General features: G+C 36.6%; 1 protein-coding gene across 2 annotated transcripts in view; it reads right to left on the bottom strand.

The window, feature by feature from the left end:
• WDR26 (WD repeat domain 26) overlaps positions 1–24,681 on the bottom strand; it is a 43,763-nt gene extending 19,082 nt beyond the window's left edge. Inside the window, exons 1-7 of one of the 2 annotated variants that reach the window (XM_072647724.1) lie at positions 23,519–24,681; positions 21,594–21,693; positions 21,385–21,489; positions 15,206–15,342; positions 10,537–10,634; positions 9,252–9,408; positions 5,002–5,140 (exon numbers count right to left, since the gene is read on the bottom strand). In XM_072647724.1, the coding sequence (XP_072503825.1) occupies positions 5,002–5,140; positions 9,252–9,408; positions 10,537–10,634; positions 15,206–15,342; positions 21,385–21,489; positions 21,594–21,693; positions 23,519–23,961 (1,179 nt within the window). In that variant the 5' untranslated portion in view covers positions 23,962–24,681. The remainder of the gene's footprint in view (positions 1–5,001; positions 5,141–9,251; positions 9,409–10,536; positions 10,635–15,205; positions 15,343–21,384; positions 21,490–21,593; positions 21,694–23,518) is intronic. The other variant, XM_072647725.1, reaches the window with a different exon arrangement.
• Between the last annotated feature and the right edge of the window lie 300 nt (positions 24,682–24,981).

Below are 24,981 nucleotides of genomic sequence, written 5' to 3'. Positions count from 1 at the left end.
CCTAAAGCACACATCTGACCTGTCACTCTCCTACTCAAATTCCAGTGGCTTCCTATTAACACTAGGTTCATATAATTTCATCATTATTTCACCCTTTTATCATTTCTATTTTGGTGTGAGTTATAAAATGCATACAATTATTAATATGGTAATATATACACACATACATATATATGCAATTAAAAATAAGTAAATATACCTATACTGGGGAAGTGATATATGTCCCCAAATTTATCATTTGACTAACTGGCATTGTGGTAAGTGCTGGGGACACAAAGAAAGGCAGAAGACAGCTCCTGTTCTCAAGGAGTCTATAGGATAATGTGGGAGAAAACACGCAAACAATGACATACAAACATCAGGATAAAGTAGAGATAATCAAAAGGAGAGAAACACTAGTATCAATTGAGACTGGAAAGGTATTCTTGCAGAAGGTGGGTCTTTAACTGAGACTTGAAGAAAGGCAGGAAAACTAGGAGGTGGAAATGAGGAGGGAAAGAGTTCCAGGAATGATCATAAAAGTTTGGAAATCAATGGAAGAGAGGATAATCTTCAACTCTGAGAATATTCATTTAAGGTCAAAATTAAAATGATAATTCCAGGGCATGTCACATTCTAAATTTCATTAAGTTTTAACTCAGAGCTAGTATTTTTTATTTCTACTTTCTATGTAACTACTTAAGTAAGTGGATTTTGAATGCTGAGGTCACATAGGATATCTCAACGAGACCTCAAGCTCAATATCCTAAAAAACCCAAACATTTTGCTTTTTATAATTCAATACAACTAGTTAGCTCTGTGTGTTTAAGACAAAATCTCTAAAGAGCATGAATCTTCTATAGCAGCTTGAAAAAAATCATTAGGCCCAGATTTTCTTCCCTTTAGTCCCTTATCCATATTCATTAACGCCAACCTTCCAGTGCCTCTATGTATGATAAGACTAGAATCACATTGGTTATCTTATTAATAGAAAATACATCTAACTACCCACTTATTACAAAAATTATGAAACCATAACAAAAAAGACTGGAAATATGAGGAGCTTATTGACATTTTAAACTTCATTATCTGATTTTCTTAAAGCTCATTTACTTTCTCTGGTAGTAGATACACAATGTTTATAAAGTGCTTTACAACAACAACAATTCTATGTTTTTTTACACTAATTTTATATGACCCTCCAAATAAGATTGTGAAATAAATATTTTAAATATATCTATTTGTTTTAGCATATTAAGTTTAGGGATTGGTCAGTCAAAATTTAGCATATTAAGTTTAGGGATTGGTCAGTCAAAATTTAAGTCAAGTACTATGCTAAAACTTTAAATTAATTATTCACAATTCTATCTGTACTACAAAAGAAAGACTATTGATACTCAGTGGCCTTAACTAAGCAACGATATGTTTGCATTCAATAATGGCCCGAAGCCATTTAACTCAACGTGAATGGATTGATTTTGTTAGAAAAGGTATTAAACTTTATAACATGACTTGCTGTTTTCCCCATTTCATTCTTCTTTTCAAAAAAATTTATACCATCTGGCAAAGGTTTTTGTATTGCAAGAATCTATAAATTAGCATTTTTAGTAGACCAATATCAGCAATAAAAGACTACATCTCATAACAGTTCAACTATTCAACAGTATGAACAGAAATATGATATACTATTTCCATTAACATGGGCCTATAGACAGTAGAAAGACAGACATTTAAGCTATCTAATGAAAAAAAACCCATCTGCAAATATCATAAATGCAGGCTAAATTTTAGACCTATTAAGTACAGGTTCAAGGAGCTTATAAGCAAATATTGCCAAATAGTAGTATTTCAACCCTCTTCTAGTTGTTCCAGAACTTCACCTGCCATGTTTAAAATAATGGAACCACTTTATAGGAACTCTGTTTTTTCCCTTCCAAGAGATGTTCAGATCTTTATAAGCCTAGACATTTATCATCTGCCTCTACTTCTGGGGAAGCTGGAAGAACTCAGCAGCAGTGCAAGAAGTTTAGTTAGCTGCACACTAATGTTAATAATTTCAGAGGTTCTGAAAAAGAAATCCATAGAACGACGAAGAAAAGCAACAAGTGAACACAACGAACACTTTCAAATATTTACGTTTAAAGCACATTTAACCCAAGTGTTTATGACCTAAGATGGTTAGAGCCCTGGGCCTGGAGTCAGAAAGACCTGAGTTCAAATCCAGCCTCAGACACCTACTAGCTGTGAGACCCTGGGTAAGTCACTTAACCCTGGTTTGTCTCTGATTGTTTTACTGATTTTTTAAAAACAAAAGCAAAAACAACACTTCACTTTCCAATACCTTTTCCACCTCCAACAGAACACTCTTGTGTAGACAAGTACAGTTAAGCAACACACTGGCCTTGTGTAACAACATGCCTCATTCTATGGCGATTTCTTGAGATTTTTCAGCAGCACTATCACTTCATAACATTATATAGATATGTACACAAAATCCCTCATTTAAGATTACATCTGTATCTTCAACTTATTAAACTCCATTAAAAACACTTAGTGCAGGCGCCTGATGTCTCTTTCAAACTAGCAAGTTACAATTAAAGACAATTTTGAGGAAAAGCATTGATAAGGCATTAGGTATTGGGCCCACATTATAATCACAGGACCTCTTCATAATGACAGACTAAATAGTACTTTCCCCCACAATAACCCTGTGAAATAGGTTGTTCAAATACTATTATCCCCATTTAAAAGATGAGGAAACTAAGGGTCTGAGCAGTAAATGCTCAAGTTCACAGAGAGATCAAATGGCAAAGCTGTGACACAAAACTTTTCACTGTATCTGGAGGCATCTAACTAGTACTAGGGTTAAGTACTAGGTAAGTTTTGGGGTAAAACTGATTTGGTAACAGGGGGCAAGAGCTTTAAGGAAAGACAATAGTAATATCAGAACTGTAACCTTGAACTTATAGCTAGGCCTTCCTACCCTTCTTTTTACTCATTAAAGATGCATGAATAGGACGACTATCAGAGATCAAATCAGATAACAACAAATATTTCCGTGAAATACATAGAAAAAATTTCTAATCCTCTTATATCAATTAATTAAAATATCAAAATCCTTGCAATCTCTTATAGCAGTGGAGCAAACTAAACTGTACGTAAGAATTCCTGATTTAGAAAAGCCATCTATTTGTATCACCTATGTTTTATTGTATCATTTATTTACTCTGTTAAATATTTCCCAATTACATTTTTATATGGTCATACCACACTCAAGAGTGTTGTAAGGTCACATGTTTGACCTCTGCCTTTGCGCACACTATTAACACCAGACATGATACACATCATAAATCTATCCTAATACTACTACACTATTCGGACTGGGATGAACATTAACTAATTCCAGATCCGAGTTTCCCTTTGAAACTACACTCTCCTCTTCAGCAATTTCATTAACTTCTGTTTCTCCATGCAACCAATACTCACCTCTTACTGATTCAAGGGAAAAATAATAATAATCCTCTGGACGTTAATTTGCTCCTGCCACCTGCTCTAAGGCCCCGCCTCTTCTTGCATTCTACTCATAAGCCCTTCCACATGCACATTCATCTACTTTCTAAGCTTTCACCAAAGGATCCCAGCTCATTGTATTCAGTCACACATATTCTGCTTCACTTCTCAAAAAATCATCTGGGTTTCCCACATGCTTTAACAACGACTGCCCTGCTTCTTTCTTCTCATTAACAGTTAAAAATCAAACATGCTATTGCTACCTTTCTAAGCTGCTCTGAATCTATCCTACGACCTGTTACTTGTTACCAAATTTTATGCTTGACCTCTTAGTCAAGATTGGCTTCATTTAGTTATTCCTGACTTAATCATTCTTCACTTCATTTCTATCGTCATCTCGCTTATATAAAGTTAACCAATGAAAATTTTTTTGCCAGATCCAAGTTTTTTTTTTCCTATCCCTATTATTTTTCAAGTTTCCTGATCATTCTACCCTAGAAACTGCTCTTTTCCTAGATACTTCCTTGGTTTTCATGAGTATCAGATCCTCATACTTTCTCTGTAGTCTCTTCACTGGTTTCTTTTTTGAAGTCTTTTCATTGGCTCCTCTATTCTCCATCCTTTCAATGCTAATTGTCCTCAAATTCTCTATCCTAAGCTTGCTATTCTCTCTTGAATTCACTCAGTGGATTTAAACTCTCACTTAAATCCACTCAGTGAATTCATCCACCAAGAATACAATATGCTAATTTCTAAATTAAAAGCCTCTATAGATGTTTGTCTTATTCTCTCTCAAAAGATCTCAGGTAACCAGGAATTCTGCGGCCAACTTGAAGAGAAAGTCAATTATTTACATATCCCCTCCCCACAACTTGTTTCTTTGCCTATATACTTCTATAGGTCCTATTTCTACTATAAAAGTTAATTGTCTGCACTTCCTTCATTAGAAGTAGAGAAAGTCAATCTTTTATTTGTGAACATAAAAACCTGAGAATTTAACATTGCTAACCAAAATTTAAAATTATACAATTGCGTATCTGAGGAGAAATCTCCAGAAAATTCACTGGTGATAATAGAAAAAAAAAAACCAACTGAATTTACAGAAAGCAAAGGTAAAGCAAATGAAACAAGAAATGGTTTTGCCCAGTCATTTCATGACATATAACTGGTACCACATATTCCACAAAAGCAATGAGTGGTAAGCAGAAAGTTGATGACATAAAGGACTTTCTACCATTTTGTCATGTACAACGATAGGACACTGGATTTAGATGGTAGAAGCAACTGAATTTAATATAAAATTATTAACAAACAAAAAAAGGTGGTGAAAAGAAGCAATGTCTTAGAGAAGTAAAACGTAGTCATAATATAAAACAATGCTGCTGGAGCATAACTTATAAAATAGAAACAGTATCTACTATATATATATATATAAAATCCACTATAAGTTCCTTAAGGATTTTAATTAAATGAAATTTAATTAAATTAAACTATTCATAAGAGAATACTTACCGGATCAACTTGCCATATAATAACAGTTGTATCTTTTGATCCTGTTGCTAGTTTAGTGCCATCGTTAGAGAACTTACAGAACCACACTTCATTACAATGCTCTGTAAGTATCTGTTGTGTATAACATGGGAACTGTTTCCTAAAAATAAAACCAAAAAACCCAAAAAATAAACTGAGAATGCTTAAAAATACACAATCAGAAAAAACTAAAAACTTCTTTTAGTAATTTTACATATTTTATGTAGATATGTTTTTCCTTCTAGCTAAGGAAGAAAACTCTCAATTGTATGCTGAGTAAATTTAAAACATTAATATATTATAAACATATATTTGGAAAAAATTAATGGCCTAAATTTTATTTCATTTTTTTTTTAAAAAGATTTTAAAGACTTACAAAAATTTTCATACATCCAACTCAGAATTTGTTTTGGTTTGGTTAAGATCAATTCATACTAGTAGTAATTACTTATTAGGGCCTTTACGTCAACTGGAAAGATTGAATGGCATAACAGCTTCATGAGGTGGTACTGAACAGCAATGAGCAGGTTAAACACAAATATGAAACTGTCTTGGACTAAAAACAAAACATATCCATCCAATTCAATCCCCTAGCCCTTACCCTTCTACGCATCCAAATTATTTTAGCACAGTTAAAGTGAAAAGCAATAACTTCAACTAATATTGCAAACTTAGTGTCTCTCCTGTAAATATTCCCCATACAATATGAGCCTTATTGAAGTGATTACAAAAGCATTAGCTAACCCTAAATACATAAAGCAAGACTCTCAAAGAAAAGTCATTCTTTCTCTGGCTAAGTTTTGACTGTCAAGGAATCTGGAAAATTAGCTTGGCAAAATGTTCTTTAGGAAGGCTCCTTTATATAGCCAAATTCTCAAATGCTGGACCATGTGCTTTTCATATTTTTGTGATTACTTCCAGAGATTACTAGATGTAGATGATTTGTAAATCTGCTTCAAAAAAAGTGTTTAAAAATTTGTCAGGAAATAATTTTTAAAGTTACTTTTTTACCAGTCCATAGATTATTTAAAATAAATGGAATCAGCCATTTAAAATAAATTATTTTATTATATTTATATTATATATTATATTTATGTATAAATATATATGAAAATATATTTATATATATAAATATATTATATTTAAAATAAATTTAAATTCCATTTAAAATAAATGGAATTTCTATTTTTACCATTTGTCATAAATTATAACTCACTCTAGAAAAGAAGATATCTGAAGATTTAAATATGTCTGCAAAACTAAATGAATTTTTAAAAAGCGAAAAATTCTCTATATCAACAAGTACAATTTACAAGCACAAAAATGTTGACCACTGTCATGCCTACTTCAGTGTTACTCCTCAAACCACACTGAAAATTTATCTAGAGAAGCTATTTGAAATTTAAGAGTTGAAATTTTCTTTCCTAATTTTAGTGCCACAAGAGTTACAACATTGACATCTAGTAATACACAAGTTACTAAGGCATATAATGAATGATTCACAATAATAGTCAATAATTAATGCAAGGATGTATTTAAAAGGAGAATGGCAGAATACCTTTATTAAAAGACTGATTACAGGGCACAAACCAGTTGGTCATGTAGTCATCACTTATATTGGAATCCCTGTCACTGAAGTGTTGAAGTGTTGTTCAAGGAATCATTATCTTAAATACTACTTAAACTACTTCTCTAATCAAGAAATGATTATGAAATATCACCTGAACGTACCCACTAAAACAAGCATATACACATTTACCTTTAAATATATTAGTACCACCAATACATATGAAATAATTCACTTGATAAATTTTAAGCAACACATTTCTATAATGTGTCTATATTTGATAATTTACAAAATACAAATCATAAATTTCATATTTATAAAACAGTAGGTAGGAAAATTTATTGCCATTGGATGGTGGTTAAAAAAAAACCCTGCCAACTTAAAGAAACACCGTCAAGGCTAACTGGTCAAAAATTTAACCTACGTATGCTCCCAACTCAAAAATATCTTCAATGTTTCTATGAGTAGGAAAAAGCACATCCAATGTCATTAGTTTATATGCAATCCTATCTACAGAAAGGGAGCTCACTAGATCATAAGTTCTTTGAGGAAGAGACCATATCTTATCTTGGTATCTGCCATGTTACCTAGAGCACAGCGTCTTGCACAAAAGTGCTCAGCAAATGCTTCCTAAATTAAACTGAAAACAGATTCCAATTTTAAGATCTAATTTTTGAAATTGAGTTAAATTGGATTAAAAAATTTTTAATACCTCAACGGTGTCCTTTTAAGTCCTCTATTAGATGGGTCAGGAAATGTGAAGACAGCCTCCCTTTCCCCCTGACCATCCTCCTAAGGACTGGAAGTGATTTAGTCTGATGGGCTCAATCCAAGGCCTTTACTGACCAGTATGACATAATCATACTTAATTCTGTGTAGTAGTACTCTGATATAGCTGACAGTCCAATAAGTATTAGGGCACAATTCAAAAGAAAAATACAAGTTGTTATGATCATAGAAATAACCCTGACATTATATAGGCATGACATTCTCTTAAAAACAATAGAATCAAGATTACTTCAATGTATCAAATTTAAAAGGCATAAAATTTCAGAATTACAGCTTTCAACTCAACAATATTAAGACAGAGTGGGTTGATCTGAAAAGAGTATAAACCTTGAGTTTGAAGTGTTTTGACTCTTGGGGAAGGTGGGTGGCACAGCAGAGAAAATGGTAAGAATTACCAACTTGAAAAGCCCAATCCTCCCCTTTTACCTCTATAGGGTTTAATAATGAATTCTCATAGCTTCATAGAAAAGACCCTCCTCTTCTGTTAGTCATTTCTGTGAGGCAGGAACCATATCATACTTTTCCTATGTGAACCTTCAAAGGGCTTCCCTATATAATTCTAGTTTTTCATTTAATTTCATAGGTACCTAGAAAAGCAGCTAAAAAATTCAGGAAAATATAGGTCAATTTTATGCAGATTTACCTTGTAAAATAGGGACAGATACAGAATCTTTTCCTCACACTTGTCTAAGTACACTATCAACATCATACCAACACTTCTTTATTAATCTAGTCTCCAATCAATTATCATCTTTTACGTTCCAACAACAAATTTAGGAACCAGTAGATTTTTGGCATTATAGCTGCTCTACTTTTAACCAGTATTGTTCTCAAACTTTCCAAAGGTGGCAAGGATTAAAACTATACAGGTTTTACCCAACACCCTATGTGAAATAATCATGAATCTTTGTATTTTAAAAAATTCAAGCAAGAGTTTGTATTGCCAAATGAACAGCATGATTAAAAACTGCCCCCAAATTAAACTCAAACAGTTATACTGAATTTGGGGGAGAAGAGGGAGTTGAAAAACTCTAGTCACATGTCTCAAGAATGCTCTACAATTTTTTCCCTGTGAAATAATAAAATGCTTAGACTAAAAAAAAAAATCTAAAGCTAGGTACCCACGTAGAGATGTTTATTACAAAATAAGTAAAAATTATGTTTCTTTTAAATCACAGTGCTTGCCTGTACCATTATTTCAGTAGCTCACGTAGGTTCCTCATTTACAAAAAGTCTAAGGCCCTCACACTTAACCTTATTACTTTTGTCCTTCCTGTTCAAGCTACTTTCATCATATCTTTGATCATCTTTGGCAAAAGAAATGGACTATGTGTACTGCAGCTGTTCCCCTTCGTCCACTAGCCCCAAATTATTTCCTTCCTGGGGTTTGAAAGATTTCACAATTTGTTTTTCAGTATCTCAACTACTCTAATGACACTTTAACTTTAGAGGTCATGAAATATGTTCCTGCTTCACTAATAATTAAAAGAATCCCAGGCTGAAGGACAATTTTACATTCTCCTACATTAAATTATGTGCACATGTAGCTGACAGCAAAATATCCCTCCAAATAATACAGGAAACAACATAATGCTAATTCCTACTCTGGGACTGTGACTTTATAGTTAAATGTGGACAATTAATAATCAAGCCAACAGCCAAACCTGGGGGTGGGGACGGGGGACGTGGAGAACATTTTAAAATAATCATTCTAATTTTTTTGCTTGTTAGAATAAATAGAAATTCAGTTAAGAATTTATAGCTTCAAGGAACTCCAGCTCACATGTCTCTAACAGTATTAAGAAGGAAAATGGGATCAATTATAAAAAAGATTATAAATCAAATCTTGGAGTAGAAGAAATGGTTTTCCTCTTACCTACTACAAACATGATCTATAAGCAGCGACACAGAATCTAGATTATTATCAAGTTTGGTATTGTGATATAGGCACCGATCCCTCTGTAGCTCCACAGCTTGACGTAGCAGAGTCTGTAAACGCCTTGGGGGAAGCATCACTGATGGTGGCAAATAGGCTTAATAAAAGAAATAAGAGTTTATTTTCAATCAGTCAGTCAATAGGCATTCTTTTTAGGAAGACAAAGTCGAAAACAGCCCCTTTTTTCAAGGAGTTTATGGAGGAGACAATGTAAATACTTTGGACTCTATAAAACAAAATAAAGCAATATAAAGGGGGAGCCATGAGTAACTAGAGGAGAGATCAGGAAAGACCTTTTTTTTTTTTTTTTTTTTTTTTAAAGAGACTTGCTCAATATCCTCTGGCTTTTCATCCTCAGTTAATCATTATCAACATTATGGTATTTATGTTAAGCCACTCAGAACTTTTGTCTATAAATATTTTGTTTTCATGACTACCTGTCAAATGCTACAATTGTATGGACCTTAGAATTCACTTGATAAGAAAGTTCACAATTTCTTTAGGTTTTCTTATTTAAGCATTAGCTAATAAATAAACAGTAAACAAAGAACAATGGCCATTCTTAAAAGTTTGGGAAGAACATCCATTGAGAAGCTTAGCAAGGACTGACTCAAAAGGATAAAATTCTAGATTCCACCAAACTACTACTATCCCAGATATTGTGTGTAAAACCTATACTAACACAAATTACCACTGCCCCACAACTTCTGACACTGCTGCCAATTCTACTCCAACCCTTAAATGTCCTATACCTTCCCAACTGTGCTGTTCTCTTGGGCTTCAAGAAACATTCTTGGTACCTAGGTCTCCCAACTTCACGAAAAAAGGCACCCTTGATTTGTCTGGAGAAGGGTAAGAAAAAAGCTTTTTACAAAAAAGTTAAATTTGTAAGAATGAAGATCCCTACTGGGTCTATTTATTCCTACTAATGGTTTTACATTTTTTATATATACAAAAAAATCCAAGCACTTGCCTAAAGATGGGGAGGGAGGAGTAACTTTGCTATTTTATCTTCATACCTCAGAAATAAAAGGAGGCACAAAGGGTATAAAACTGATGTGGCCTAAGGAGTCTACCTATAAAACAAGTCCTGCCTTATCTCCTCAGTGGTAAGCCATTTTAAATATTACCAAACAAAAATCTTACTGAACAGTCCACGTTAGTTTTAATTTTAGGAAATGAATGATGCTATCAGATACCAATAAAAAAAAAAAAAAAATCTTACTCTGGAGTTTATCCAAAAGTTTAGATCGAGAAGCTGTTCCTTTGCCTTCCCACTCTGCTTTTGCACGTAAATCTTCTGCATGGCTACACATCAGATACCTATGAATGAGACAGTAAAAGCAGCTAACTCCAATTTCTTTTTGGGGGGATTAAAATAATAAAAATAAAGCACCTATGCAATCAACTTTATTTCAGAAATAGAAAGCAGGGAAAATGACTAGGTTGGCCATAGTTCATTAACATATGACCTTGGCATATGATTTTGAACAACCATGTTTTCATTAGACTAAATAAAAATACAAAACCAGAAAATCCCTTGAAGAGGCTATTATAAAGTATTCAACCTTTAAGCAAAGGCTTGATTGACTACGTAACATGGTATAGTGAAAAAGACATTAGATTAGACTTAGATAACCAAGAGTCTACAAGTCACAACCTCTTAGAGCATCATATTTTCTAATCTGTAAAATGAAGATAAAATTTTTTAACATACCTAGAGTAAACAGATTTGGTGTCCATCTTAATATGAGCCTTGTGTGAACTTTTCACACAACTCAAGGCTTCCAGAAACAAAGCTCAGGGACAGCTTCATTACTCACTAGATAAAGTGATAGACACATAGTAAAGTTCTAGGGAAACAAATCAAGGCCTTTTGCGTTGTTTGCCCCTGACCTGGTTCTTGGTGTTCTATGTTGCTGAAATGACTTTCAAGTGGTACATAATCAAATTATAGAAATAAGATTTAGAAGATAAAATAGGTCATATGAAGCATTCAGCCACTATGAAGACACTGTTTACATCAGTATTTATTAAGTGCCTACTACATGCGAGGCACTGTGCTTGACTGGGGTTGGGGCAAGTACAGACAGAAATAACCCCAATACATAATGAGCTCACATTGTAATGGGGGAAATAACATGTACATATAAAACACCGTGTGTGTGTGTGTGTGTGTGTGTGTGTGTGTGTGTGTGTGTGTGTGTAAAAAATGAAATAAATACAAATATTTGAGAAGAAATTAAATTCTTCCAAGTCGATTAGGAGAGATGACACTACCAGTTGGGAAGGTCAGGAAAGGCTTCAGGTAGAATGATGCTTGAGTTGCATCTTAAGGAAAAGAAGTATTCTATGAGGTGGAGGTAAGGAAAGTTGATTCTAGGCTTGGAGAACAGCTAGGTCAAAGGTATGGAGATAGGATATGGAGTACTGTAATTGAAGAACAGAGAGAGGGTCAGTTTGGCTCAATTACAGAGGTTAAGAAGGACAAAGTCCAATAAGGTTGGAAAGAAGAAATGGGGTTGGAGTTTGAGCTTTCAGTGCTAAACAAAGGATTTTATATTTTATTCTAGATGCAAGATGAAGCTGATGAAGTTGGTAAGATCTATGTATGTTAAAGGAAAACTACTCTGGCAACAATGTGTTGGATGGTGGTGAAAGACTTGAGGCAAAGAGACGAACTGGAAGGCCAATGAAATCATCTGGGCAGGAGATAAGATGCTGTATGGTGGTAGCTGTGTGAATGGAGAATGGGTTAGTTATAAAGAGACATTGTGAAGGTAGAAGCAGTAGTATCTGACAACTGATTGGGTATGTGGATAAAAAACTGAAGGTCTGAAGACACTGGAAGAATGACGCTGTATTTGACAGAAACAGAATCACTTGGAAAAGGGAGGATTTAGGAGGATATACAATGAGTTCAATTTTAGATATAATGAATTTAAGATGTCATCAGGAAATCCAGTTTGAAAAGTCTAATAGGCAATACTGATGATCCAAGATTGGACAAACTCAAGGAAGATAATGTGTTGCACTAGATATGTAAATACAGAGGCCATGTACATAAAAATGACAGCTAAATCCATGGGAGCTGATGATGTTACAGAGAGAGAGAGAGAGAGAAAGAGAAGGGGAGGAAGAAAAGGGAATGAGAGTGAGGGAGGCAGAACAACAGTAAAAGTTAGAGGGAATAAGGGTGGAAAGTGTGTGTGTATGCGTGTCACAGAGGATGGACCAGTAAAGGAAACTGAGAGAGGTCACGTAGGTAAAAAGACCTGCACAGAGTAGTGTCACTGTGAAAAAGAGGGTCAATAAATACTGTCAAATGCACTGGACAGGTCAAGAAGGTTAAGGACTGAGAAAAAGACCATCATATCTGGCAATTACAAGATCACAGATAACTTTGGAGAGGGGATTTTTACTTTAGTAATGACATGAAAGTCAGAAAAGAGTAAAGGAAATAGAGGTGTGAAGGAAGACAACTTTTTCAAGGAATTATGCTGAGAAAAGGAGCTATAAAGTATGCTAAGGAATGTGAGAGACTTGGACTTGTTTGAAGGCAGGACATCAAGAACAATAAGTGGATAAGAAATAAAGGGAGTACTTAAAGTTTAAAACTAAACTTAAAAATCCTTTGTTTTTTATAATAAATGCTTATTAAAAAAAATTCACCTAAAACAGCATCTTCCAGATCTAAATTACTATAGATATAAGCGACAAATATAAACTAATTATTGGTTAACAACAGTGTGAGGTCTAACCTTTATCAATACAACTGAGTTGTCCTGTTTTCTTAGATAAAATCATTTAGTCCAATAAAAATTTATTAAGCACTTGCTTTAATCAAGGCACTGCTTGATGCAGGGAATGCTCAGAAAGTAAAAAAAGTCTCTGCTCTCAAGGAACTTGCATTGTACTAACCTAACAGTGTGAATACAATAGAATATTATCATTCCATAAGAAATGATGACAAAGAAAATAGTTCCAGAGAATGCTAGAAGACATATGAACAGATGTAGAATGAAGCAGAGCTAGAACAATTTATAAAGTAACAATAATATAAAAAGAAACGAAAAGACTTAAGATCTAAGATCAATGTAATAACAAACCACTATTCCAGAGCACCAATGATAAAGGCTGTCACCCACCTCCTGACAGAGAAGTGACACTCAAGATATAAAATGAGAAATACATTTTTGTTCAGCACCAATGTGGCAATCTGTTTTGTTTAACACACTCCTTCCTTTTCATATACAAGTATGTGTGTGTACATGTGTATACACACACACACACACAAACACGGATTTCTTTTCTTTTTCAAAGTGTGGGAAGGTACAGGTAGGTCTTCCTCTCCCCCAGCAGAAGGCAAACCAGAAGAAATCAGACAAAAAGGAGAGATTTGAAAGTTATATGTTAAAATTATTATACATTTTTAAAAAAGCAAGTTCTACATAATAGAGGTTCCAAGTTTTATATACAAAACTCTATTGTTCTACAATGTATACGGAAATGTTTATTTTATTTGGTTTTTGCCAAGTTCAGAGTAAAGAATTTTAATTAAAAAAAACCAGCCCTTTTTCTTGGAAGTTACAATTCCAAAGTACTTCAATTAAAAAAAGGCTTATCTTTCACTTGGTGTTTGATTAAGGCATTCCTTATAAGTCAGATAGGGTTATGATCCCCAAATAGCAGATTTTCCAAGTAATACCTCAACAGACTCAAACTACTAGAAGAAAGGAACTAAATAACTAGTTTATTTAAAAAAAAAGAAATAGAAGGAAACAAATGATAAAATGTAGTTTTATGGTTGCTATTTGATTTTAAACAATTTACTTATCAATAGTTTTTGAGAAAACTGGTTTACAATTTTTTTTATTTCAAAAATTCTTTCTAAGTCTGTTCCATCTGGTAAAAAGACATTCAGTTTTCAGTATTCACCGGGGCAGCTAAGTAGCACAGTGGAGAAGAGTGCTGGCCCTAGAGTCAGAAGGACTCAAGTTCAATTTTGGCCTTAGACACTTACTAGCTGTGTGACCCTGGGCCAGTTGCTTAACCCTGCTTGCCTTAGTTCTTCATCTGTAAAATTAGCTGGAGAAGGAAATGGCCAGCCACTCCAGTATCTTTGCCAAGAAAATCTCAAATGGGGTCATGATGAGTTCGAATATGACTGAAAAATGACTGAACATGAACATTTCAGTATTCAAGTCAATGTCTATTTATGGGGAAATATTGTATGAAAGATGGCCAGTCAGTAAACCTGGGTTCTAATCTTAGACTTGTTACTCACAAATAACCTTTACTGGGTCATTTAATCTCATTAAGCTTCAGTTTTCTCAAAATGTAAAAAATCAAATTAGTCTTGATCTCTAAAGTTCCTTTAGTTCAAAACAATCACAAGCACAATTAAATTGGAAAACTTGCAATACAGAACTTTTTAAAATTCATGAATGCTGAGTGGTCATCTTGTAGAGGTCTTCTGACTTAAGGAAACTAAACACAGCATTAACATGTCCGACAGAATTTGCTTTGCTCTAAGATGAGGAACTTTAACATGCTTGTTATGTATTCTGATGATAAAAAATGAGAATTGGCCAAATTAAGCCATATCACAAGACTTATAAAAGAATATGAAATGATTTTCTGCAGATAATCTTCTCTCACTCATTTGAAATAACTATTCTAACATGAAACACTTCCTCAGACCACGGCAATGGTCTCTATAAAGGCAAAGACAAGAAACATGTCCACTGTCCCTACCCCTTTCACAGGGAGAAAACTCCCCAAAATTATCTTAGAATTTCCAAATACTCCAAACACTCAGAGAAAATATAGAACTATGATGTTGTATAACAAGACTCCCCTCAAAGCAGAGCTCATGAACTAAACATTCTTACCCACTGAGGACATGAATTCGCTCTGTATTGTATTTCAAGGGCGTCAATTCACAGCGTAGAACTTGAAGAGCCTCCAGGACCTTGCCATCCTCCAGGTATTCCAGGTACTTCTGCTGCAGCAGCAAAAACTTCATCCTCTGACATGACAGAAAGCAGCAGTCAGGGAAAAGGGTTGATGGAAGTTTCAGACAATGTTTGTGCCTAAACAGAACAGTAGAAACCATTCTACTATGCCCTTTGAAAATAAAACTTTACATAAAAGCTTCATGATTTTTTTAAAAAAAAGTCTGGTTCATTAAAATCTTCCAGTCACTTCTATCCTTTGTTGAAGCAGCTTACCTACTTATGAAACCTAGAAACTCTTGATGACTTTTCAGGTCAAGACTAATGGATATTTTACTCAATTTCATACTTCAATAAAACTACTTTGAAATGTTACTTCCAAGAATCAAAAAGATTTCCACTAGACACAAAAATATACAACTTCCTAAACATTAGAACTATACTAGAGAAGATGGATTGCCTCAGGAAGTACTGAGTTTTCCATCACTATACAGGTCCTCCTCTCAAAGGAGGACCTGGATGACTTGTGGATGTCGTAGAGGCAATTCCTGTTCAAGTATAATTTGAAATACATGAATTTAGAACTTCCATTAAAATTAAGACTGATTTTTTAAAAGCTCAGTAATCAGCTTCCTTCCCCCCCAAAACAAATGTATATTTTATTTCAGCCTATTAACTTCACTTCTAAAGAAAAAAAAAACATTTAACTTTTTATGTTTAGGTATCTAATTACATTAATATTCTGAAATGATTAGAGAAGATTAAAGAAAAACATGGTCGCTATCTTCAATCATTTGAAGGGCTATAAGAGGGTGTACGTTTGTGGTTCCAGAGGTGAGAACCGGGACTAAGATAAAAATTAGAATTTTGGCTTAACCTAAGGAACCCTTTCCTAAGAATTAGAACCCTAGAAAGAATGGGCTGTCTTTCTGCAGCGAGCTTCTTGTTAGTGAAAGTGTTCAGGTAGGGGATGTATGACTTTCTTTCAAGTGTTATAGAAAGGGTTTCTGAATTGGTTAAAGACAACAGACAAGACAAGATAAATCTTGAGTCCCTTACAATTTAACTATTTAATATTTGTAATAAAGATTGGAATCTTGACGGCTATTGCCTCCAACACTGAAAATATTCTGGAGGAAAGCAAAAAACAAAAACCAAAAACCAAACAAAAAAACCAAGGTTTTTGTGTGTGTTTTTTTAAAGAAAGATAAACCATACTATGAAGTTGTATTTTTACAAATTTGTATTTAGATTTTGAATTTTTCTCAATATTGCTTACTTTACCCTAAGTTTCACTTTTAGCCTATTAGCTACTGGGAAAAACACCCCCAAACATTTTTGGCAAAATTGAGAAGGCATAAAAATACTTTTACTAACATAAAATTTGGTATTTTAATAACCCTTAATCTAACTTTAAGGACTATCTCTTGAATGAAACCTTTAATTAAGCAATGCTACTTTTTGAAAGTGGGTAGAAAATGTTACTGACATTTAGTGACTCCAATCCACTTCAAAATATTAATGACAACATAAAAATCTTAGAGAACATGATAGCTATTTTCTCTTTTAGTGAATGCTTACTTCTAAAAATACAAAACTGTACTGCTACCAAAATAGTCTGATAAATATACATAGTTTAATTATGGTAAATCCTTGGGAAAAAAAACAGAAAATGACAGTTTTCCAACCACATGAAAATTTTTGTAACTCTATTACATTTACCAAATTCTATGCAGTATGTAAACAAAAGCTAGGCTGGCTTACTGAATATACTTTAAAGACAGATTTAAATTACTAAAATACATTGTTGTACATATAATCTGAAGTTAAGCTTTATATGTTAAACAACTTTAGTACTGCTGAATTGTTAATTACCTTTCACAGGCAAAAAATGGCATATAAAACGGGTTTAAAGGAAGTTTTTTAATGACTATCTTCTGAACAAAGCTTTATTTTTAAAACAGCTATCATTTATACAACCACTTTTAATGTTTGCAAAGCACTTATTATATCTTATTTGATCCTATGGAGAAAATGTGTAATTCCGTTTATCAACACATTATTAAAAGTTCAGTTGGTATGACAAACTCCTTTTACTATTTGAAGATTTCCCTTTATATAACACCCATTGTTGAAGACATACTTGTTTTTAGATTTTTCACTTCATGTCTAACTTGCCAACACCTGTGTTAATCTGTTTAGCTTTCTCAGCTCATAAAAACTTCTGGTAAACACTTTATAGTTTTCTTTAAGTCATCATGTGCATATTCCACTTTCCTAGCATTCATATTAGGGTTCCTTCCTGTGAAACTGTGAAGGGACAGTTTTATTCTACCCCCAAATATTAGACATTTCCCCCCTTTTTTTCTCCATAGAGATGATGATATAATTGCAACTCAATTTTTCATGTGACAGAAATGGGACAGGAAAAAAGTGAGTAAAACTTCAAGTGAGGTTATGTCAACATTTTTCTGTAGATAATGTGGGGAAGACTTTATAAAAGCAGGTTAAGAAGCTCTGTCTCTATGTCTCTATGAGTCACTTTGTCCACAGTTAGTGCAAAGAGAATCTTGAAACAGATACCAAAGCATGATATTGTTCACAGAAACTCTGGTAACATCCTACTGGCCAAACACAGCAAGACATTTGTTTAAATACACGCTTTGTTTGTAAAACTTGTTTAGTTACTTAAATCAAAAATATAATTTCTAAAAAAATGTACAATATAAGCATTTATATATAGCTGGGCAATTGGGAAAGGGAGAAAATAAAGGAGAACTAATACTACATAATCTTAGGAATTATACCACTGGCACATTGTAAGCACACATCTAAAATGGAGCAAATGAAAAACTCAAGTCCAATGATGTAGTATTCCATTTGAAGGCATAGTAGATACTGAGCTGGCCTTGAAAACAGGACCATCTGGGTCCAAGTCCTATCTCTTACAAATCACTTAACCTCCTGAGGCTCCAGGCAAATGCCTAAGATTCCGAGTTACAGAGAAGGTGCCTCTGTGCATTAGTAGAAGGAGTTTCCTATACCAATGAAGCCAAAGGTTCAGTCCTATCCTAAACTCTTTCCCAGAGTGGTTTTTAAAATAATGTTGACCAGTCAAAATAATGTTGAATAGGTCAAATTGGAGCTCACTAAGTGGGCAAAGGTCTTATTCACAGCAGGCTATTTCAAAGGTCTCATTTTTTTTTTTAGAGCTAACATAACAGAGCTCCATTCCTTTTACTTATCTTTCCAACTTCTGATCAGACTGACCAGATCCAACTTCTGATGCTATTTGTGAAAGGAAGAATGTAGTATACCACTTCAGTCCAGCAAACTACCTTTGGTCTATTAACATCTGATTAATCAAACAATAGGAAATCTGGTATTACAAGATACTTCTTCAAGTTGTTTGAATACATAGTTTTTAAAATAAAATTTTAAGATGTAATACTTTAAATTTTGCATAATAAAACTGTCTGCATTACTTTTGTGCCCTCAATATTATCTATTTAGATAATTTCCTCAAAATATTACAGTATGTTTCTATTATAACTCATTATAAAATTCAAATAGTATACAATCCCTAACAAGCAAGACAACCATCAATATAATAAAAGGACAAGTAGTCATTTCAGTGGTAATAGAACTTTAAAGGGACATAAAGAAAAATAAAAAATTTTAAAAGTTGATTGTGGCAGTAACAACTCACAAAGCAGAGATTTCAAAAGCAGAACTTAAATGCTCAGTGAAAAATGTAATGCCTACAGTTACACTAAAAAGCTTAATTCTCTGGTATATGGGATTTTCATGTAGTTCTAATGCTGTAGCTACATCTGAGACACAACACTAGAGACAGTAAAATGGATTTAATCAAGTCTGATTAGTTTCTTGTGGGCATGATTTATTAAAGATGAGATGTAGAACCAAGTTATTTGGGGGTTGGGGGAAGCAGTACAAGATACCATGTAACAGGCAAAGTGAGGATAAATAAGCAGATGTTTTCCTTCCACATCACACTGAACTTAACTAGAATGCCTCATCTTCCGGAGCAGTGTCTTCTACATAACTCAACAATGAAGATGAACTGCTGCCGAATTTTTATATAGAATTCAAGATAAGATTTAAGTATCTATGTGTAAAGCATGGTCCATAATACTGTGTTTGAAGTTTAAATTTAAGAGCTAAACTTTAATTCAATAGACATCCTCTCTTAGTTTAACTACCTTCAAATTCCCTTTTACATAAAACTCTCAAACAAGCCTAGATATGTTTGAAGCCAAACTGAAATGCTATTCATTCAGGTTTGAGAGAATAAAAACCAAATGTTGTGAATAAAACTGTTTTGAGGTGAAACAGTAATTAGATATATAAAGTTGTTAGGAATTTAAAAAAATCTACATTTCAAGCTTAAAATCACTTTTTGTTGAAATTAGGCTGAAAGTCACAAAACTGCTCTCACAATCCACAATGTCCATTTTAGAAGACTTGAAATATCAAGATAATCAAGGTAAATATGATAGAAATCATATTAACCTTTTTATTCTGCCATTTTGGGATTAAGTAAAAAAAAAAAGTTGAACTGATTACATATGTATTCTAGACTAACAATCTATAATTTTACTTACTGAATGTCAAAGAAACAAAAGTCCTCTTTTTCTGTCAACAAGTTGCCTGCCTACTAGGGCTTATCTTTGACTTAACAATTCATACTGCAAATTGCTAAGGTTAAGTGTAATACACTTACTTAGTGACTTTGGAGTCCCAAAGACCAAACTTTGGAAGCAACCATAATTTAAGATATAAAACCTCACATTTTCTTAAATGATAGTTTTAAAAAATTTTACATTTAAAAAGTTCACCAACAGGAAATATTTTTATAAATACCTTTAAACCATTCATTTCAGAACTATTTTCGAGTACACCTTCTCTCATATGATTGCATTTACTTAAATTCAAAATACAACAAATCTAGCAGGTTAACAGGCCAAAGAAGTTATAAAATTGACCCACTTTAAATAAAAATAACATAATGCTCACTAATGTTTAACAAACAGCTGTTTTCCCTACTTCCTGTTCTTTTCCGTCCCCTCCCCCACTGGACAGGAAACTGCTTTTGACAACAAATGAATCAGCCAGAAGTCTAAAGCAAGCAGCTACCAGCTGATTCTTCTTTGTTTATAATCACAGGCACTTCAAAAAACATCTTTTTCCCCTTCCTCAAACACCTACTTACAAATTAATGCCTGACAATTATGATAGAAATTAAAATACATGACCATTTCTGGAAATGGCCCAACTCCCGATCTGATTTTAGGTCAGAAAGGACCAGTAAATAGAGGATTAATATTCAGATCTGCACAAAAATCACCAGATGACTCTCATACAAATTTCAAACTTTTCCACTGTAAATTCACACAATTGAAGTACTTGAATGGAACTAGGGGATCATAACCCAATGGTTGGGTTGGTCTGAATTAACACACATGACTTTTCTTTAAAACAAAAGCTTAAAAATAAAAGAGACAAAACTTCTTTATCCACTCTATCCTATCTATGCTTTTCTTCCTCAAAGAAGCCACATACATAAACACATATAATATCCTTCATTCTCCTTCACTCCCAAAACATATTCAATATTAAACCTTTAAACGTTAAAAGAGATATTTGCATATCTTCCTTTACTTTGAATATCTAAAACAAATGAAAGTGATATAGAATTTCTTAGCATAAATACTGAAAATGTGACAACTTTGTTATAATTTTTATATATGCAGAGCAAAATGATTAATTCAAAGATATTTTCTAGGTAAACATTTGAAAAAAAGCAGTTCAAATTTTATAGCACAATGAAGACTGACTATTCTATAACTTTAAAACACACAATACAGTTTCAGGCAAATGAATCTTTCTAGGCATCTGCAAAATGAGGGGGGCTATACTTGATATAATGGACACTTAAGTGGCTGTGTCAGGCACTGTTCTAGACGCTCTGGATATAAAGCCAAAAATTACTTAAGTTATATTAGAGAGGTGGCAGATGCCCTAAGTTATTATTGACACCATTCTGCTTACTAAAATTAGCATAAATGCAGAACTAAGAACAAAAGTGTATTTACCACAATTATTCCCAACAACGTTTGAGAGATTTCAAGTGCGCCTCTTACCACAATAGCATGAGGAGAATGCACTAAAGACTTAAGTTCATTCAGGTCGTTTTCCGCCTGCAAAAATTGATATAAAAGAGAGAAAAACAAAAGTGTTATGATATGCACATCAGATGTATAACTTTAACAGCAGTTATACAGTTCCATATGCCCTACTTTACCTTATCCCAGTCTCCTTCCATGACATGATTTCGGAATTTGGTAGCAGAAGGATGTTCTAAACGACATCCTGACTCTTGCATGAGGAGATCAACTGTCTGGCTGCAGGAGAGATACAGTGTAAAAAGACCTGACCAACTTCAGGGTTTTACTTTTCCAAATACACCAATACCTATGCAACAGTGTGAATTTTTTTCCCCAAAAGAACTAATTTTATTTTTTTATATTATAAAGTGACGTAAGAAAAAAAAAATCCTTACAAGCCCAAGTTTGTTGAGCTACACACACTGGAGCAATCTCCTACATTCACATTGGGGCAATAAGGTAAAAAATTTGCACACAGTTTCAAAAAAAATTTATTTTCCCCAGTTTTGCCACTTAAAATATGAATACTTTGAGAAAATAGGTTTTAAAATATAACATTTGTTGCAATCAAGTGGCCATTGGGAAAAATAGGAAACCACCTATTTGTGTTATCACTATTTTAAATAAACTTACTATACTACCCAGGTTGCTCTCAGTAATATCTAGTATTAAAATCATCCCAAATACATTCAGGCTTTGTGTCTGCATCAACACTTTAAGAGGTCAATTTATTTAAAAATTTTTAAAAAGCAAAACAAAATCACCCCCCACCTTTCTAACTAAAAATAGCAAATTTACTATGCTGTAGGCTCCAAACAGTCACGAGTTATTTTCTCCCTCTGCTGTCAGCTTGCCTGATTTCAGTAATACATTATATTTACTAAGCTCATTTAATACCAAATCCATCGTTATCATAGACTGTGAAATCTTCTCTCAAGGCAAATAGTTCCTTTGGGGTGGTAGGGGAAGAGGAGATAAGTATGGCTGTTTGGCTTTTTATATGTGGCTTGTTCTTTCAGTCTGTTTTGTTATTTCAAAAGTCCTAATTTATCAGCTTACCACTTTCTTGTTTTAGTGGTTTTTTCCCCACTTCTATTAATCTTTAAGCAAAACATAGCAGACCTCTAAGTTTGGCTTGTGTCGATGCGCTTATGTCACTTTTTAAAAGTTCCTATTTCTTTCTCACCCCAATCTATAAATCAAAAACTACACAGTGGCAGGCCCAAAGACTTATTTTAACCTAAGCTTTGCAGCCAGGAAACTTTGACTGCTGGAGGTGCTTTCTGGTGCGTGTGCGAGTGAGAGTCTCCCTCAGGTCCTGCCCCTTCCACCTCCTCCACCGCTCTCCACAGCTCAGTCTCTGGGAGCGCCCTGCCCCCACTCCCTGGGTTTTTCCTTCATTGATGTGTAAACAAACTGAGGGCAGCGGGTGGCCCAGGTTAGCCCCCGTCACCCCTCTGCGGGGCGCCTCAAGCCACCTAGACTAGAAAACAAGTGGTCAGATCAGAGGTCCCTTCCCAAGCACTCCTCTACCTTACTGGTGCGGATCAGGGTTTGACAGTAGTTTGCGGCCTGTGTCCTTAACACACAAAGCTGCACAAATGACACCAACATGTCTCCTCTGCGCCATTATTCCTGTTTGATTTCCTCAGCAACTCTTCTTTCCAATTGACCATACCCAGCAGCCGTACCCCCTCCGGACCCGCCCCCTCCCGCGCCCCTCAAGAGCCCCCGCTCTCCTGGTGGGTCGTGTCCTCTCCGGGAGAAGCTTCTCCCTGGGCTCACCACCCATGTCCAGAGCGCTCCGAAGGCCAAGTCCTCCAACACTCATTATTTCCACCAGATCCGGTCCACTCCTCCCCTCCCCCCGCATTTTTATACATCGGTCTTTACCGACGGATAATTAAGTTCCAATGGGGGTGGTTTGGGGCGGGGTGGGGGAGGGGGAATGCAAGGCCTGGCTCTGCGGCTCGTAACTCGCCAGTCTTTCCGCGTCTCCGTCCCCTCCGGGGTCGCCCCCCGCCGCCCCCCGCATCGCCGGCTCTCCCCCGGGAATACTTACTTGAGCCCTAAGCCATGCAAGTGCTGTCCTATTAACCTAATCACGTCCTCGTCGGACTGGGAGAGTCTCTTCTTCTTCTTCAGGCTGCTGCCCAGCTCCGAGGCGGCCACAGCCGAGGAAGACGCAGCCGTGGGGGCCGAGGTGGCCGCGGCGACGGCGGACGAGGCGGAGGCCGCCCCGCCGGGCACCCCGTTATTGACATTCAGGCTGGTGCTATTGTTGCTGGCGGCGGAGGGGGCAGAGGGCAGGAGCCCGTTGGCGTGGGCCAGATCCCCCCCGGACGAGGTGGACGAGGGGGACGACTCCCCGTTCTGGGCCGAGAGGCAGGCGAGCTCCTGGGTCTGTCCCTGGCCCCCGCCGCCGCCGCCGCCGCCGCCACCTCCCCCGCCGCCGCCGCCGCCGCCGCCTCCTCCTCCTCCTCCTCCTGCCCCGTTGGCCTGCATGATGCTGCCGCTGACCAGGCTGTGGCCGCTACTGCGGTGGGGGGCGGCAGGAGGGGCAGCAGCCGCGGGGAGTCCCACCACTACCACCACGGAGGAGGAGGAGGAGGAGGAAGAAGACGACGAGGAGGAGGAGGTGGAGGAGGACGAGGACGACGACGACGACGAGGACGGGGGGGAGAGGCCTGCTCTGCCTGTCGAAGCCCCGGGCTCTCCTGCTCCCTCCGCCGCCGAGGCTCGGGGTTTCTTCCGCGGGGGCGGGGAGGCTCCGCCGGTGTCCGAGTCGGAGGAGGAGGAAGCGGAGGCCAGAGTTTCCTCGCCGAGAGAGGCCGTGGTGGGAAGCCGGTGGGGCGAGGCGGAGGAGGGGAGGAGGGGGACGGGGAGAGGGCCGGGGTGAGGGGGGAGGGAAGAGGGGACGGGGAAGCGGGGAGGGGGGGTAGGGACAAGGGGGGGTGAGGAAGAGGAGGAGGATCTGGGCCCTGTCCCCCCCCTCCCGGAGGCAGCTGGGGTGCCCGGCCCGGGGGTCGCTCCCGTAGGGGGGGGCGCCGCTGGGGCGGCGGCGGCCGCTGCTGGGGAGGGGGGAGCCCGCCGCTGTGCTGAGCCCCGGCGGCTGCGGCGGCGGCAGCGGAGGCAGCTGCCGCCTCTGTCTTCGGGCCCGCTCCGCTCCCTGGTGTGTTGATTCTTCCCCCAGCTGCTGCCTAATGGAGTCCAGGCGTCCGCGTCACAGGAAATGCCTATACTGCCCTCCTCACTCACTTCCGGTGGCAGGTATGGAACCTATAGGGGGGCCTGTCACCCAGCACGTGCGCCAGGGGGCAGGCTCCCGGAGAGCTGGGAGGGAGGGCAGGCCCGAGCGGCCCCGGCTGCGGCCGGCTGGCGGGGTCCGAGGACCGAAGTTCTCCTCTTTCTCCCGTCCCTGTGCCTGTGCGTGTGTGCGTACACAGCAGTGTGACCTAGAACATGCAGGAGAGGGATGACACTGCAGCCTCTCCCTGGAGAGGAGCCGAGTAGCTCTTGCCCATG

The sequence above is a fragment of the Notamacropus eugenii genome, chromosome 2 (genome assembly GCF_028372415.1).
Source record: "Notamacropus eugenii isolate mMacEug1 chromosome 2, mMacEug1.pri_v2, whole genome shotgun sequence".
Lineage (NCBI taxonomy): Eukaryota > Metazoa > Chordata > Mammalia > Diprotodontia > Macropodidae > Notamacropus > Notamacropus eugenii.
This window is presented reverse-complemented; position numbering and strand designations above follow the sequence as displayed.